Here is a 17,983-nt window from a genome sequence, read left to right as displayed (position 1 = left end):
AGCTGCAAGTGGTAATGTGCGGGTCCAAGTACAAATGAGCTCAATGATGCCTAATGTGCCAGAATGGGGTCTTTTCAAAGACAGATGATAAATAATAGGGAGTCTGAGTTTATCAGAAAGCCTCCATATGTCATTATTGTTAATCAGGCACAGGTCACTCTTTTATTCAACTTTACCTTTTGATATGGTAATTTGTATACTTTGTAAAAAAAAATAGACAAAAAAACTGGACAAGCAGCTCAATTTCAGATTAACTAACTAATTAATTATTTAATCAGATTAAATAATAATTAACTCACATGACATACACTACTTATTTGCTGGATGCAAAAATAATAGTAATTTTCAATTATTTTTAATCAGTTGTTTGCTGTATTGCCCCTTAAGGTCCGTCTTGAGATTCAATTGAATCTCAATCTATATTTTATTACACAGTGATTGATATGTGGAAATTATGCTGGGCAAAGTAAAATCATTATACAGGGTGAATATTATTTGAAGATGAGTTTTGAAAAATTAAGTAAAATTCCTAGTTTGAAACATGCTGTTTTCAAACAATCAATGAGGTAAATACAATGCATTTTATGACAACACTTGTAGGTACAAAGTTATTAGACTGATTATTTACAGTATTTTCATCCATGTCCATAAGTGTTATTATGTGTGAGATATACAAGTAAACTTCTGCCTTCTACTGAAACTTAATGGGATAATTGAGAGTACTTGAGCATTTCGACTTTCAGGATGATGGTCAGTCTTAAGCCTGAAATTTGATTAGTTGATGGCAACCACAAAATTTCAGACATCACCATATTCCCTGCTATAAACTCAAAGATGCAGCATGCAGAATTTCAGCTTTCTCAGACATACAGATGCTGAGAAACAGCTACTTAGCTTTTATAATGCCCCCTTTTGACAAATATGCAATTGACAATATACCTAAAAATCTTTTAAGGCACCAATTTCACATCTTTCATTGGTATCAGACCATGACATGCATGACTTTCAGCAGTTTTAGTCAACTACCCTCTGATCCAGAAGGCATGTGGCTGCAAATTTCTACATATTTTTTATTGATAATTATCGAAGTTCAGATTCTTGCAGATAATTTGTCACCATTATGATAACTAGATGAAAAACTTATTTTTTGGTAAAAGCCAAAAAATGAGCTGAAGAATCACCACAATGACCAGAGTTGAAATGTAAAACACTAGGCTGTACATCATTCTTAAGTCCTTTTCAGGCTCATCTAGTAGGCCTAAGTACAGGAAGAGAGTACAACCTGTTAACCAAGCCCTACATCTGTACAACTTACAGTTTAGTCTCCATAATTTGTTTGAAGATAAATACTTGATGAGAATCTCACCAAAAATAATAGTAATTCAGTACCAGCAGAGGTTGGACACCTAACTACACACTCACTTTGTTAAAAATCCCTCCCTTGTAGCTCCACCTTTCTGGTGTGCAATTAGAAACTGTAGCCGATCTATTGATATACAATTTCTCTAATTTCTACATGCCAGCGAATAATTGTCCACCTTTATGACTTATGTATCATTTGATTGAAGATTGAAATGTTCTTCTGAGAATCAATGCACACCTAAAAATACTGATATTAAATTTTTTTGCATCAGATTTTAACTCATGCAACTCATTTAACTTTAATGCATTTAATTGCTTTTACATTAAAACCTTGGACTCCTTTTTTCAGTTATTAAAATGTTTATGGTATTTTTATTTTTTACTAAATAGGTGAACGAGATACTAGAAAATCAGTGCTATCACCCATCCCTGCTGAACAGTATCATTACCTTTCATCTAACAGTCTGTCACTCCCTCTTAACCTTTCTTCCTGTCCTCATCTCTCATCCTGCCTTCAATTCTCAATTCTTACACTCCTCTATCTGTCCCCCTAGGTCTTTCTTTCACTCTCTCTCTCTCTCTCTCTCTCTCTCTCCATCTACTATTTTATTCATTGGGTTCAATCTTTTCATTTCCCCCTATCTGCCATAGGCCTCTTATTTCTTCATTTTCTCTCCCTTCGTCCTCAATCTTTACTCTCACTCTTTTGCTGCCTATCAAGCTTCAAGGAGTTGTGCATATGCATGTATATATGTGTGTGTGTGTGTGTGTGCGTGTGTGTGTGTGTGTTTGTGTTTGAATATATGTACAGAATGTGCAAAAGTCAGAGACTCGTTATCATCATCATCTTGAACCGCTTAGTCCAGATAGGGTCACAGTACTGGAGCCTATTCCAGTGGTCATTGGCCAGCAGAGACTAAGCTTTCTTATATTTAATTTCCAATCAGAAAAACCTGAAGTAAAGTTTACAGTTTCTGAGCTGAGTTTGAGATATGGAGGTATTATTTTTATATGTATAAAGGTTATTATTACTTATTATTGGTTGTTTGTTATTTTTTGTTTAAAGTTTTGTTATTCTATACATTTTATCTCTTTCAAGTGTTTTAACCCCATTTGGGCCTAAAGTGTGCAGGTTAAGGGGTTTCAATACAGTTCTTTTAAGGGGTTTCAATATGGTCCCCAGTCCTTCATTGTTGAGTTTTAGCTGGTACTGAGCTGATCTCATGTTTGCATTTCCATAGTTAATACAACCATGTGATTAAGGTAAATTGTTAGATTGCCAATTAAAACTGCAGTAAAACTGGTGTTATATATTCAGTAGTTAATTAATAACCTCTTAACACAGTATCAGTAACACATCAACAACATGTCAGTGGAGTAGCAATAGTGAAGCATCTGAATACATAGAAGTAAATATCTTGCAGATATACTGTTGCTGCATTACTTACATTAAGTAGATGAACTGTTAGTATGTTACTTACATTACACAAAACCAAATCTTAGCCAACCTTAACAAAACCTAACCCTAACCCTGGCTCTAATTCTAACCTTAACCTTAACCTTAACCTCAACCCAAAACCTAATCCTAAACGTCATAAGTTTTTGACATGTTAAGAGTCTGTTGAGTGTTTGTTTAATCTAAACATAACCGCTCAAAATAAAGTGTCGCCAGAATAGGTTTTGGGTTTTTTTTGGCATGCTGATTAAAATAACAATTTTATGAAGTGTATAATACACTTTGGTTTCATACTGGTTTAATGCATGCATGAGAGCTGCTGCAACTGGTTCTGCTAAGGCTGGCTTAAAACCAGAAGCAGCGCAGGTAGCAGAAAGTTTTTTGCTATAGTGTCATTTTTGGGCTGTCATGATTCACAAGTGAAAAATGCAGAGTAAGTGTATTTGGTACATCCTTCTGGTGGCATAATGGGCAAAAAGTAGACTTGAAGTGTAATAGCTGCTTTCTCACATTTTCTCTCAAATTTGGCTCAAGGCCTTATAGGTTTTCATTATCCACGGTAAGCTATTTCCCCACTGCAGACAATTGGATTTCTTTGTTAACTTACAAAAATACACCGCACTTCTGCATCTTGTGGATAAAGCCCATTCACATCACCTCTATGAGGTGGACTGGGCTAAAAATAGACAATACTCACTCCATTAAAATATGACATCTCTGATTCTTAAGATCTGGTCGGGACGTTCCTACTTTCAATGTATACTTCAAACAACAGTTTGGAAAAGAAAACAAAATAATTATTTAGACAAAATATGTTCTACACATCATGGGAGATATGTGATGAACATGAAACACATTCTGAATATATGAGCTCAGGGTAATATTAATAGTGCTAATTTTCATGTTCATTGATTTTTAAGTGAGAGTAAGTATGCATCCCTTTACAGAGAACACATATCTGCACTTTTTACTGCATAATTACTGTTTGTTTGCTGAATACATGTTATGGCATGTTATTTTACGTTGTATTATTTCCAATGTGTTAAACTCAGCAAATAATTAGAAGTGGTGCAGTACAAATTGCATAAAATGCCAAATCTACATTTGTTCTCTGTAGAGCATGTGTTATTGTCACTTAGAAAATTGACAAAGCATGCAATTTGACCTGAGGGAGATCTGTATATGTGACTGTAAATGTGCACTAATGCATGCCTGGAGAATTCACCTGTGTATGCTGCTTTAGGTATGCGCTCATGTCCCTGTGTGTGTATGTGTGATACTGTATGCTTTATTATGGGCGTGAGTGTGTGCAGATGGGTCTCTCTGGGGCTTGTGTGTGTTCCTGCAGCGTGATCCATCCGGTGTTAATGAACTCATCATTAAACTCTCATTAAAACCTGAGGGGGCACTGAGGAGTGGAGAGAGGAAGATGAACGACAAGAGGAAGGATGAATGACAAGTGGAGTGTGTGCGTATGTGTGAGCGTGTCTCTAGCTGTCCTCCAGACGGACTGTGGGCTTCCTATCAGCAGGTTTTGGCTTTGGTTTGAGTTAATTATATCTTAATCAGAGGCAACACTTTGTTAAGCCACTTCCTTTAATTCAGCAGGCGGCCATGGGGATTTTCTCATAAGCTGCATTAATTATGCTTATGTTACTGACCAGCATGTTTTAATTACTCTTGCATTACTGACCACAGGTCAAAAGGTTCCAGAGGACATGACCTTTAACATTCACAGTCATCAAAAAACAGCAGAGCCCAAAATAATTCAATTTCCAATACTGTATATTTATTCTTTTACTGTCTGCATCATCTCTGTATAGGACTAGGTATGGCCAGCTAGCTCTTAAGATACATAGATAGCGTTTAATTGTTGTGATGGAGTGTAGGTTTTCAGGGATAAACATCTGGCCTGGAATCATTTAATTGATTTGAGGAGGGGTGTAATTACTATATGAGAGTACTTACACTGCATCTGCGTAACAAAATGTTATCATTTTCAACATTTAGAAAGCTGTATTAGTACACATATGCTGTGAAATGGTAATCTAACCAAAGTTCAGGCTTTAAACTTTTGTGCATTGTAAATGGCTTTAATAATATCTATGTGTTCTCCAGTACAAACCTAATTGGTACTCATCTAATTACCCATGTTATTACATCAAATATCATATCTTTGTTAACTTACAAAAATACACCGCACTTCTGCATCTTGTGGATAAAGCCCATTCACATCACCTCTATGAGGTGGACTGGGCTAAAAATAGACAATACTCACTCCATTAAAATATGACATCTCTGATTCTTAAGATCTGGTTATATATATATATAAATGTGTGTATATATGGGTTAGGTTTAGGGCCAGGGTAAGGGTTAGGTTTATATTGTAGTTAGTTCTACTTGTTCTGTTACAATCAGAAGTCTTATTTACAACTATGAACATACATTTTTTTAGAGAAGCTGTATTTCTGTACTTAAGCTGTGTGTAACAGTGAATACATCACAAGTAGTTAAATGTACTCTAAACATGTAAATACGCACTTAAAATAAAGCAGAAAAGACTAGGACATAGATTTGCATTTCTTGGTCAGTAGACATCTAATAGGCTCTCCTAGTAACAGTTTAAATCTCTCACTGTAGAACATAAAAAGTCATGTCAAATTTATTTGTATAGCACTTTTTACAACGGATGTTGTCACAAAGCAGCTTCACAGAATTCCAGCAAAGACAAAGTTTTAACATGGATGTAAAAACCCCCAGATGAGCAAGCCAGGAGTGACATAAAACATAAAACGAAAAAGTTATTTAAATGTCTGTAACAAGTCTCCACAGTTATCCAAGGTTAAGCTATCACATGTTAATGGGCACCACCACTAGTTTGATGCCAACATTGCATGGCAAGCGAAGCACTAACAGAAAGTAGCACAGCAGTTGTAATGGGAGTTGTATTACCTAATATCTAATTTGCATTAAATTTAATATTACATATAAACTGCTTGAAAGTGATTAGGCAGTGGCTTTAAGTCATTCTGTACGTCATTGTAGAAAATCAATCAGAAGCACAGGACCATTCATTTGTTTAAGGGTACAGAAGCAAAGCAGTTGCATGTATGTGTGTGTCTGTGTGAGGTGGGGGTGTTCACTCTCACCGTTGTTGGTCCGCATTTGCCGACCAGTGATGCCATTGGATCCAATTGGATGAAGCCCTCCCCCTCTGTCCACACCACCCACCTCCCCAGGCTGCTTCAGCAGCTCCGTCAATGTCCTAAAGAGAGAGGATATACACAGTCAACACTGCTTACTGTAAAAATTCTAATCACCATTAGCACTTTTCACAGTAAAGGTTTAGAATCAACAACAGTACTTCTCCTTGTAAAAAGATCTCTTTTTTTAAACCCAGGCCTTATGACCTCACCAATACTGTCTTAATGTAATTCTATTCAATTAGTGCTGCTTATTGTAAAAATGTATAACAATGCAGCACTGCATAATGTAAATACTTTTAATCCCCATTAACACTCATAACAGTAAAACATTGCATTGTACACTCTTTACTGTAAAATAATTCACTCAACATTACCACTGCTTACTGTAAAGACTGATAAACAATACTATATAGATTAACAAACCTACACACATTAGCACTGCTTGCTGTGAAGATGTACACACTGTAAAGATTTACATACATCCATGTTGCTACCTGTAAAGATTTCCATACACATGATCATCACTTATTGTAAGGATTTACACACATCAGCACTGCTAACTGTAAGTATTTAAAATCAGCATTAGTACTGCATACCATAAAATATTTTGCATAATGCGCATTTGTCTTGCTTGCTGTCAACGATTTCAATCAACATTACACTGTGCACTGAGAACAGTTCCAATCAACATTAGCTCTGCTTACTGTAAATATGTCCAGTCAATATTAGCAGTTCGATGTAAATCACAGCTCAGAATAATATAGTGATTAAATCCATCACCAATAGTTCTCACAATTCGCATCTGCACTGGAAAAGATTTATGTGTCAGCACGGCTTACTGTAAAAAAATCCAATTAACATTACCATTGCTTACAGTAAAGATTCAATTACTGAATCAGAGTGTAAAGATTTAAACACTTCAGTAATGTTTACTGTATATATTCACACATTATACAAGTTAGTTCCAGCCATGCAAGGTTTTTCACAAACATTGCATCACTCCGTTGCAAGATGCCGTTGCCAAGCAACGAGTTTGACGAGTTTCTACATCTTACATAAAATGGATTCTTTTAAGATTACATTTGACCAATGGCCGATTTGATCAGACTCTGAAGCTGAGGCTACACTAAATTCCCAAACTGTCATTACCGCTGAGCAGCTTTTCAGTGAGCAGCTGTGACAGAAGAACACCTAGATAACATGGAATTAGCCAAAAATGAACCGAATACCATTCAACAAATGTGTAGTTTCATCTTCAGAGCAAATGTTTTATCTTAACTGGTGGTGTCATTTTTAATACACATACACAAAGGTGTTCTTATTACACTTTGCTGTGGCAAAGAGAAGCTTGATTTTGTTGCCTTACATTTCCAGGATTTAGACAACGCTCTATGCAAAACAACTTTGTTGTCTACTCAGAGAATGCGTAGTAGCTAGTGTAAATGAGTTCCCAACTGTCCTTGGCATAAGGCACTGCTAGAAACAAGAGTGCTGATACAAATACATTTCTAGTGCTAGATTAGCGTTCATTTAAATGCATCAAGAAAAGATGGTGCTTCAGTCAGCATTGGCCTTGTGGTCCCTTACAGTCTTCAATTCATTTCACCTCCTTCGTGCAAAGACAGAGAAAAAACTTGATGCTTTTCTTCCAGGCATCTGAAGCATGGTGGTTCAAGCCGAGGCATACTTGAAGCTCGAAAGGCTTGAGATGTAGATTGAGCTTTGAATTTGACCTTTGCCAGCAGGTAGGGAAGGGCTGGTCCATTTTTAGCTTTGTATGCAAGCCAGTGAAGGGAATGCAGCAGCAGAATGACATGAGTGAACTTCAAGCTAAGCCATGATGCTACAATCAGTTACAGTAGTCAAACCGTGACATGACATCGAACGAGAACCATAAAACCTGTTTGACCTAGTCAGGTTTGCCACATGGGCACATTCAACTACTGTTTATGGTAAGGACTCTGACATGACACACCCTACTATTACCATTTTGGTGGTACCTGTAAAGATTGATAAATATTAAGCATTTACTGTAAACAAAATTACACATTTGCACTGCTTACTGTAAAATGTAAAGTTTAGCACTGCCTACTGTAAATTTTTCCACATGTCATCAGCAACACTTGCGAATCCTAAAGCTTTGCATTAATCAAACATCGTCTGTTGTGGATAGCTGAGCCAATGCAACCCTAACATTACATTTATATGTATGATCCGATTCTTCGCTCCCTTTCTTCTCTTTCTTTTTTGTTCTTTATTTTCTCTTTCTCTTCTATTTCTCCACTGAATTCTTTATCTTGGTGCTTTCCAATCGTATTGGCTTTCTCCTTTTTGTTTCTGGGGGATGTGTTTATGAGATCTTTGTGAGTTTTCTTTTTCATGCTTGGGCTTTGTTTACTCTTCGTTGATCTCTTGTGTCCAATCTGTCAGCTTCTCCATGGCAACGCTAGCCTCCCTCCCAAGCTGCTGTCACTCTGATCCTTCATAAAGCCCCAGGACCACATCATCCCTCATTTCCCAACACTGCAGCAACGTCCCACTGACATTTCACCCCTCCACCCCTCAGGCCCCATCTATCAGTTTTTTAATGTCACATCTCATAACTAAATTACCTAGCAAGCTTATGTAATATATCACAACTAACACAGTAAAAAAATACAGGCAAAAAAAACTGCACAGGGAAAAATTTTAATTGGTATAGAACCTTTAGAATGATGACTCTGAAGAACAATCTGTTGAAAAGTTCTTTATGGAACCAAAAGTTGTTTTTTTTTTCCTATGGAATCGCTTCAAAGAATCTTATTTGTGAAGCTTGAGTGTAGATGTGCTCATCCATGTGTTTGGTTGAGAAGTAACAGAATGCATATGACAGCAGTACATAATCACAGAAAGAAATGTAATGTATTCCATTTCAGGGAATTTACAGAAAGAAAAAAGAAATCAGACAAAAATAGGATGGTTACTAGCAGGATTACATTCAAACCACTCCTACAATTGATTATTTTCATTCCCCATGGCCTAAACCTTTAGCCTTTCTTCATCCATGCATCACCACTAAGATAATGCCCAGTGGCCTAGGCAATGAATACATTTTCGGATAAGAAATAATATGAAAAAAGTGCATCCAGCACCTTGGTACATACAATATGCAAAGACTGTAATATACCACATTACATCTGCCTTTAGCCTATTCCTTACAGCAGTGCAGTCATCACCCTACCTATTCCAAAGCTGATACAAAACAATAGCAATCAACCAGAAAACTGGATTCACATAAACACGACCAACACTATAACATTATTTAAATGGGCCTCTCACCACAGGCCCATTTGCCCAATATGAAGAGTTATCATAGAACTGAGATGTACAAAGAAGAGGAAAAGAAACATAGTGAACTTCAAAACCCCAACATAATCCTCCTAGGCTAAAGAATATTGGCACAGTGGGTGGACCCAAAGAAGACAGTATGACTGAGATACAGTCAGAGAGCTGAAATGTCCAAACAAGTAAAACAACACAGCAAACTTAAAATCTAAACCTTAAAATCTAAACCTTACCTAAATCTTATCATTGCAAAGAATACTGGCAAGTTAGGCATAAACAATGTTTATAGTGTATTTATGTCTTACCTGGCATGACTCGATGCATTATAGCAACTTTAGGTACTTCCTTTGACATTTTCATGTCATGTTCATGACAGCTTTTGTAGCAAAAGAGTACTGCAAATACCAAATTTGCAAAAAAAACTGATGATGACATTTTTTTTTATTTGTTTTTGGCTTTGGAAGCGGAAGAAAATCTAAATACTCAACAGGATGGAATGTAACCTTCAAACATCTCCAGATAGAGTTGGAGCCTCAGATTCAAATACTGGCATGTTGATAATGAACTGAATGCTTGAGACAATGGTGGATAGCAATGGTAGTTAATTAATGTTGGAGGCCTTAGAAAAGAAGGCAGAGCTTGAGAGAGAGCATAATATTTGATTGGCCATAGTACAGTAAGATCACTGATGGACATTAAAACAAAAGTTGTTTGCTCTTAAAAAATTGGTTATTGAATATTATTTCATTCCACGTGCCAAAAGCCAGTTTCTGCTGCAAGGGCCTAGGCCGCCAAGGGCCCCCCCTGCAATCTCCCACTGCCTGTGCAGGCTGAGGTGGTTCGGGCATCTGATTCAGATGCCCCCTGGATGCCTCCCTGTGGGGGTGTACCAGGCACGTTACCAGGTTAACATACACATGGACATAAACACAGAACACATAAAGCACACACAATTATGTCACCTATATCATTTTTTTTCATAAAACAGTGTAGTTTTCCTGCTTGCTTTGTATTCTAACTTACATTGCCAAATTACTGTTTTTCACTGGTCTGTACTCGATTATGTGACCTTAAAAGGTAACCCCAAAGTAATTTGATGACTTCACTTTAATACAGTAATCCCGTTTTAAGTTACAGATGTTTACAGGAATACATTTTAAAGTAATCTTTTCAACCCTGTGCTCAGTTCACTCTGACTATTTGAACGTTGGTCAATAGAAAAAAAATCTACAAAATGAACTGTGCAGATTGGCTCAGTTAGATCACTGTGTCCTTTCCACTTAGGCAATACACACTTGATCCATGATGGATATGTCATCAGAATCTTATTTAGAACCAATCAATCATTTGTCATTAGTGTAGCAGCCCATATTACCAAAACACAATAGGGTTATAATTTCTTTGGAAGTCTATAGGCCTTCCACTCTGTCAATCTAGCATTCAGTTCTGCAACATGTTTTCTATGTCATTTGTATCTGTGTTAATGTCCTGTCAATAGCTATAAAAATGGCAAATTACTTATTATATTTTGAAATCTCAGACTGCATGTATTGGGAAATTTAAATTAAAATATAGGGTACATATTGCATTCTGAAAACATGGAAGAATATTTGTGATCTGAAAAGAAAATAAAGACTCAAAGTAAAAATCCAGAAGGAGAAAGGTGTTTTCAAGGAGTTGGATGGTTAAAAGACATACATAAAATGAGTCAAACCTTGAAGATGAAGAATATTATTATGATAGGTGTAAAGTAGAGTTTATTTGCCTTCTGGAACATCAAGGTACAAGCTAGCTGACCAGCGTATTGTAGCTACAGGCTAGCTAATGCTAGGTTCTTCTGCAACACAGTGTAGTTCAAATGATTTTTGAATAAGGAGAGCCTTGCTGCAAGTTGTATAATGCAGGTTTAAGGGCTAATTAGCTAATGAGGCTGATAAGCTAATGAGTACTCCAGAACTAGGAAACACTGTTTCATGCTACCACAGTCTTTTCCTCTCTGCCTATGCAGCTCTAGAATCAGGCCAGGATGGATCCCTGAGATATGCATTCCCAAGCAATGTTTGCCAAGAGCATTGGACTGAGACATGATATAAGGGTCTGTTTGTTCCATGATAAGACCCAGAAGGACCAAAGTTACAGCCAAGCTCTCTGAATGACTGAAGTTTTGCCCTAACACTCAGCTCTCGTTCTCATCTCTGTTTCTTCTTTCCATCTGCCAACTGGCATCTGAGAATGTGCTCGACAAACTTTAACAAACCGCCAAACCCTCCCGCCAGTCAGATCAAACATGGTCCAAGTGGACAAAGGGACTGAGGAATGGACTTGGGTTGAGTGGGGATTGGATGTAATATTAAGCCTGCTTTCAAACACCAAACTGAATCATTCAGAAGAAACTGGTAGGGGTTTTCACTGAGGAATGACACTGTACCTGGGTAAATATTACAAATCTCTGCTATTTCTTGGTTGCTGTTCAACTACTTTGACCAACGCTAGAAAAGCAGAGCACTTGGAAGACTTTCCTCAGGCTGGCTTTTCCTGGATAAGAAGCTTCTGTTGACATATGCTGTACTGAGAAGAGTAATGCACTGAATTGACTTGATCCACATGTGTACATAATTTGTAAGAATACAATCTATTACATCAGCATAATTATTCCCAAAAATAATCTGACAAGAGATAACATTATTTTGGTGTTATATATATTTTATTGATATTGAAAAAACATGTGAATCAGGTAAATATGGTACTTTCACTCTTTTGTAGGATTAGAAATATTCACTTATGCAGGTAGTATGAAATTAAAGTTAGTCCTGAACATAGTAGGGTTTAAAGTTAGCCCTAAAGCTAGTAAGGCTAGATTTAGCCCTTAAGTTTGTAGGACTAAGAGTTAGCCGTAGTGTTAGTAGGGATAACAGTTTGCCATGGTGTTAGTATGGCCAAGAGTTAGCCCAAAACATTGCAATATTTTTAGATAGCCCTAAAATTAGTAGGACTAAGAGCTAGCCCTAATCATAGCAAAGCTAACAGTTAGCACTAAAGTTGGTGGAAGTCGTAGAGGTTTTGTAGAGCTAAATACAACAGTTGTAGACCATTCAGACAATGCCTTTTTGAATATGAGGTGCACATTTTAACATTTTTCAACTTACATGCTTAGTTTAAAAACATGAAGCACCCTGGCTAGAGGTACGTTTTTAAGTCACAGTGTGTGTTGCTCCATCAACAACAATAAAAATAAGCATGCTTGAGAGTAGACCTGGGCGATATCTAAAAATAATTAGCACAATATTTTCTAGTTTTAAAAAAAATTGATTAGCGATTATACCACCCCCCACCTCCAAACCCCCAACAAAGACATGGAGAGCACTTTAGCTTTCCATTCTATTTTTCAACTTTTCTAATGAAAAGTTAGCTCTAAAATCACATATTAAATAATATAATTCTGAGCAACCTGCCATGTTTGGAGAACTTCTTTGTTGTTCCAAAAGACGTTACTCTCAACATGTGCATTAAAGAGCTTCTTCTGGTGCAGATTCACAACAACTTGCATGCTAATAGCACTTCCAGATGGGTTTCCAAAGCTATGTCCAGACACATTCCACATTAAAAACAAGGTGTTTTTATTGTTATAGCAGCATTTTCATAATTTAGGTAACTACTGTACTACCTTTTTTCTGATCTTTTACCCCAGCCAGGGTATCAGTGAGTTAGAGCAAGCTGCCCTGGGGTAATACATAGTCACTTTAGCTTGATTGTTTGTACAACAGCAAGTCACACTGAAGAAAGCTGAAGGTCCAAAGCGCGTCAGTATTTACAGTTTCATGAACTCAAGCTAATATTAATATAAAGTAAAATAAGCAGAAGGGGAAGAGCTGTGTGGTAGGTAAAGCAAGCAATATAGAGGTACTAACAGGTAGGTTCCTATCAAACCTCTCTCTTTCTCTCTCTCTCTCTCTCTCTCTCTCTCTCAAACAAACAAACAAACAAAAAAAAAGATTATTGGGGCCACCACACACTTCATAACGGAATGTGAACCCCACTTTTCCAACATATGTACCATATGTTTCCAATATTAGTTCAGTTGTCAGCTATTTTTCCAAAAATGAGATGATCACCATTTACACATGGGTCAGATATCTGATTACATCTCTATATCACCCAGGCCTAATTGAGACAGTTTGAATGTATTGTATGAACACTGAACACTGAACACTGAAGTATGAATGTACTGAACACTCCTTTAGTACAGAACGCAATATCCTTTAGTATTTGAACACAGTTGGAAGAAAAACTCCTGGGATTTTTTTACAACTTAGATTACGTTTTACAATATATAATTGACATCAACATGCAATGGATGACCTCTGACTAAGACTTTTAATTAGGAAAGGATTTCTGACTCTGTATACACTGATTTTACCCAAAAATGCTAACATGCAGCAGTATGTTTGCTTTTTTGCTTCTCCCACTTTGTGACTCACAGCAGTAAACCATGACTAATGCTTTCCTGGTTCCCCCTCTTGACTGTTGTATGCAAGCTTTTCTCAACACAAATGAATCACTGAAAACTATGCAAACATGTTACATCCCATGTTCTTTTAAAAAAGGGATAGTCTGAACCTCTCCAGCACTCTAAGCCCAAAGATTAAAATGTTAAAAGGATACTTCACCCTGATAATGCTAGCTTACATCTACTGCTATCCATGACAGCATTTTGGGGGCAAAGTATCCTCTAAATATTTTAGGCCTCTGAGCTGAAAATGCTTAGAGGGCTCTGAAGGGAGGAGCCAGGATTTTACAAAGGCTCTGACTATTCAGGCCTCTCTTAACCATGAGCTCCAAAGATGTTAGCATAACTTACAGAGATTTTGCTAATTTTAAACAAGCTTGCATGCAGCAATCATAAGGGGGGAATGAATCGATTAATGAATAAAAGATAACTAGGAATGCTTAAGTCACGCTTTACTGCAATGAGTCAGCAGATGGGAGGGAAAGTTTTAGGGTGAAACCTAAGACTATCCTCAAAGAGTGTCACAAAGATTTCTGCAAAATGAAGGCTAATTCCCGCATCCCTTTTTCTTTCTCTCTGCTGAAGCCTCAGTCTGATCATTCTCAGTCCTGTCCTGAACACTATCCCAATATGTTTGTGTCTAATTCTCTTACAGCATCTAACACACTTGAGCCAAGCGACCGATATTCTACAGGCGCTTAAGTACACTCTTAAAAAGGGTGGTTCTTCAAGAGTTCTTCAGTGAAGGGAATGGTTTTCTGTGGGACCATGTGTTCTATACAGAAACATTTCATGCTTAAATGTTTCTTTGTATGGTGAAACAGTTCTTCAATTGCTGGGGAATGTATTGTATATGGTTCTGTATAGAACCTTTTTGAAAATGTTTCTATATAGCACCAAAATGTTTCCTCTATTGTTACAATGTCAAGCTTGTAACAATTAAAAAAAAAACCTTTTTGGTGCTACATACATATATTTTTTATCCTGAAAAAAGTGGCATTGGCCAGTGATAATCTTGGTCCTGGCTCGTACTCGACTACTACAAAGAACTGATCTTGACTTTGTCTTGCTGTATCCAGGTCTCAGTCTTGACTCTAATGGTCTCTCCAGCACTAATGGGATATTACAATGTCTTCTAAATGGGTTCCATTTGTTGCAGTAGACAAAAGTGCTGCCTGGTCATTGTACTTCTCTTTCTCAGTCATTTCCTTATCCGTTTTCTATTGTAGGGCAGGTGTGTTCTCTAGTTGTAGTAAATAGCATGCCAAATTAGTTCACCATCAATAGTGTCATTGCTATTTTGAAGATAATGTTTATTAGAGTAGTATGTGGATTATGACAGCCTGTGTGTAGGCACACAGGCAACGTTAGGCTACATTGTAGTGGGGCTTGGAAAAAAAAGACAAGTTGAAGTGATCCCATTAATACAATCCATTATTTAAAAAACATATAACAGACAGAATGGTGGATCCGATGAAGACCTATTTATTGGTCACTGAACACCACCTTCAGTACTCTCCATCTGGATCCTGGCCTCTTCCTACAGCTAGCAATGGTACCTCCACTGGCCACATATGGATGGGACGAAGGCTTTACTGATTAGTGCAGGAGTGCCCTGAAAGCAGTACAGCAGCAGCAGTGCAGTTACCACATCCAGGCTAAAATGTGTCTATTATTGAGTTACTTCAGTTACTCCAGGGTCCTCTCTTCTGAGAAGGCTTTACACTAGAGCAGTGGTCTCCAACTCTCCTGGTCCTAGAGAGCTACCTTCCTCCATAGGTACATCTGCCATAGTTGCACCAGTGGATAAAAACATAGCAAATTTGTAAAAAAGCTCATTTTTCTTTCCACAAGACAGTAACTTTTCATCAAATATGAATTATAATATATATATATATATATATATATATATATATATATATATATATATATAAATTATTGTCTACTTACAAACACAGATGTGCTATAAATTTAAGTGTAGAATCTGCACGTTCCACCCCTTCTTGATTTAATGTGCTACGAGTAGGAATTGATTAAACCAAAAGTACAAAGAGAGCATTTCAAGGCTTATGTGTCACGTTCGCCTTAGAGAGTTAATTAATGGTTTAGCTTTCCATCTGTTTCAGGTTTGGACAGGTGGCTCCACATGACAGTTTTTGCTTGCAGGCCCTGTAAAGGTACAGTTAGTGCTGTGACGGTATGGATTTTTTCTTAGCGTGGTGAAAAAGCCATGAATCCCCCACTGTTTGGTGGTATAACACCAATGACCCCTCCCACCCCTTTGCCCAAAAATAAATAAATAAATGATTAAAAAATGTGTTTGGATGCCTGATTGGCTAACTTAATGTTAGCTTAGCAAGCAGGTTAAGGACCCAAAATAGTGCAATCAAAACAAAACAGGCTTGACTCTGACTAACTGATTCTCTTGATGATAAAAATTTACATCTGTCAGAGTAAAAGTCAAATGAGTGTCGCAAAGCTGAACTTGAACCTGTTCTGTTGTGCTGTCATGTTGGTGCTTCACTCCAAAGGCCTGGAGACTCCCAACTGTCACTGGTGGCCTGAGGTTGTACCTCCTCCTGAGGCAGGTGTGCTGCTGTCGTATCCGGCAAATGATTAAAAAAAGATTAGACATATTTCCTCACAAGATGGAAATTCTTTTTTCTCCAAATGCCACGTATTGCCTTGCCCAAATTTGCAGACTGCCCTTTGATGTCTGGATCAAAGCCAAAATAACATTTGGCTTAGGAACTAGATTCGTGGCCATTACTGAATCAAATAATGTCAACCAGATAGCATCACCTGTATTGGCAACAGGAGATAAGAGAGATGCTGTCATGCCGCTATAAGCACTTGCAATTAAAATCTACTTCCAACTGTTTATGTTATGCTTATGTCCTTTATGTCTCTGTATTGTGTATGTATATATTCAACTGAATGTTATCTGTAAATATCACAAGCACTCAAGCCTAAAAATTGATAATAACCGGACACGCACAAAAGATCCCCCATATGTTTAATAGTTCTGTTCCTTCCCCTTGTGCAACCAGCAAATGAAAAGTTTTATTTTTCCAGAAGCCCTCAAATGTAGGATGCAAGGTATAGGGTAACTGTATAACTGACCAATGATATTTGTGTTTATATTTCATATCATACACCACATGCACTCCTGTTATTTTCACCAGCAAAAAAATGAAATAAAAAAAAAAAAATACAATTTTGGTGATGTAATGAGTTCAACCCCATTGTAGGAATCACATGACCATAGTATTGCGGTAACGTGTTTATCATTACAGCCCTAGGTATAGATTGGATTCATTAATATAGACCGTGATTCTGGGACTGAGGGTCAGCACCAACTTTGGCATTATGGACAAGACTAACTGTCCCAGCAGAAGTGTGGATTTTCATCCTCCTTGATTAGAGGTGTTTAGAGATCATGCAGTAAAGGGAAAAAAATCTGTAAGTGGTAGTTTAGTAAAAAAGCAAATTCACACCACTTTTCTCCAAAAATTAGATCAGCCAAGACATTTTTGGTGTTTGAAGTTTGCTTCTTTAGTTTTCCACTGGAGCTACAAGTCTAATGTAGCTACGTAATACTTACAGCTCACTGATTCATACATACCGCCAACAATTTCATCAATCTCAGATCAATTGTAAAAGTCTTTGGATTGGCCTAAAAATGTCAAACTGCATGAACACACACAAATCACCTTTTGTAGAAAGGGAGGAAACCTCCTACATCAGGAACTGAGGATGGCTAGTAGATGAATGGTAAATAAATCATTAAAAAGCATTTTAAAACACTTGGAAACTGTTGCAGTTAACAGAGATGAGAACAACAAGTTCTCAAAGATGCTCTCTGGTTTCATGCTCCCCCATCCCCTGTGAACTAGCCAGCTGTGTTAATTGATAACAGTCACAAATTAAATTGCCTTCAAAAATTGCTGCACAGCAGCTTTCTCTGTGATTAAACATGAATGGTGATTATTTCCAGAGCCTTTTTTCTGCTCTTCCCAGTGCCCATCCATTCACTTCAGCAAAGCAATCAAAGATCGTTCAGTCGCTTATGGATGGCAAATTATCTCTAATCGCACTTTCAGGAGGGCATGTGTAAGTGTGTGTGCG

At 37.3% G+C, this 17,983-nt stretch overlaps 1 protein-coding gene across 3 annotated transcripts in view; it reads right to left on the bottom strand.

The window, feature by feature from the left end:
* Positions 1-17,983, bottom strand: part of LOC108441205 (protein shisa-8) — a 120,073-nt gene that overhangs the window by 51,454 nt on the left and 50,636 nt on the right. For all 3 annotated transcript variants that reach the window (XM_017720605.2, XM_017720606.2, XM_037539212.1), the window contains one exon: positions 5,968-6,083. In XM_017720605.2, the coding sequence (XP_017576094.1) occupies positions 5,968-6,083 (116 nt within the window). The remainder of the gene's footprint in view (positions 1-5,967; positions 6,084-17,983) is intronic.

The sequence above is a fragment of the Pygocentrus nattereri genome, chromosome 1, assembly GCF_015220715.1.
Source record: "Pygocentrus nattereri isolate fPygNat1 chromosome 1, fPygNat1.pri, whole genome shotgun sequence".
Taxonomy (NCBI): Eukaryota; Metazoa; Chordata; class Actinopteri; order Characiformes; family Serrasalmidae; genus Pygocentrus; species Pygocentrus nattereri.
This window is presented reverse-complemented; position numbering and strand designations above follow the sequence as displayed.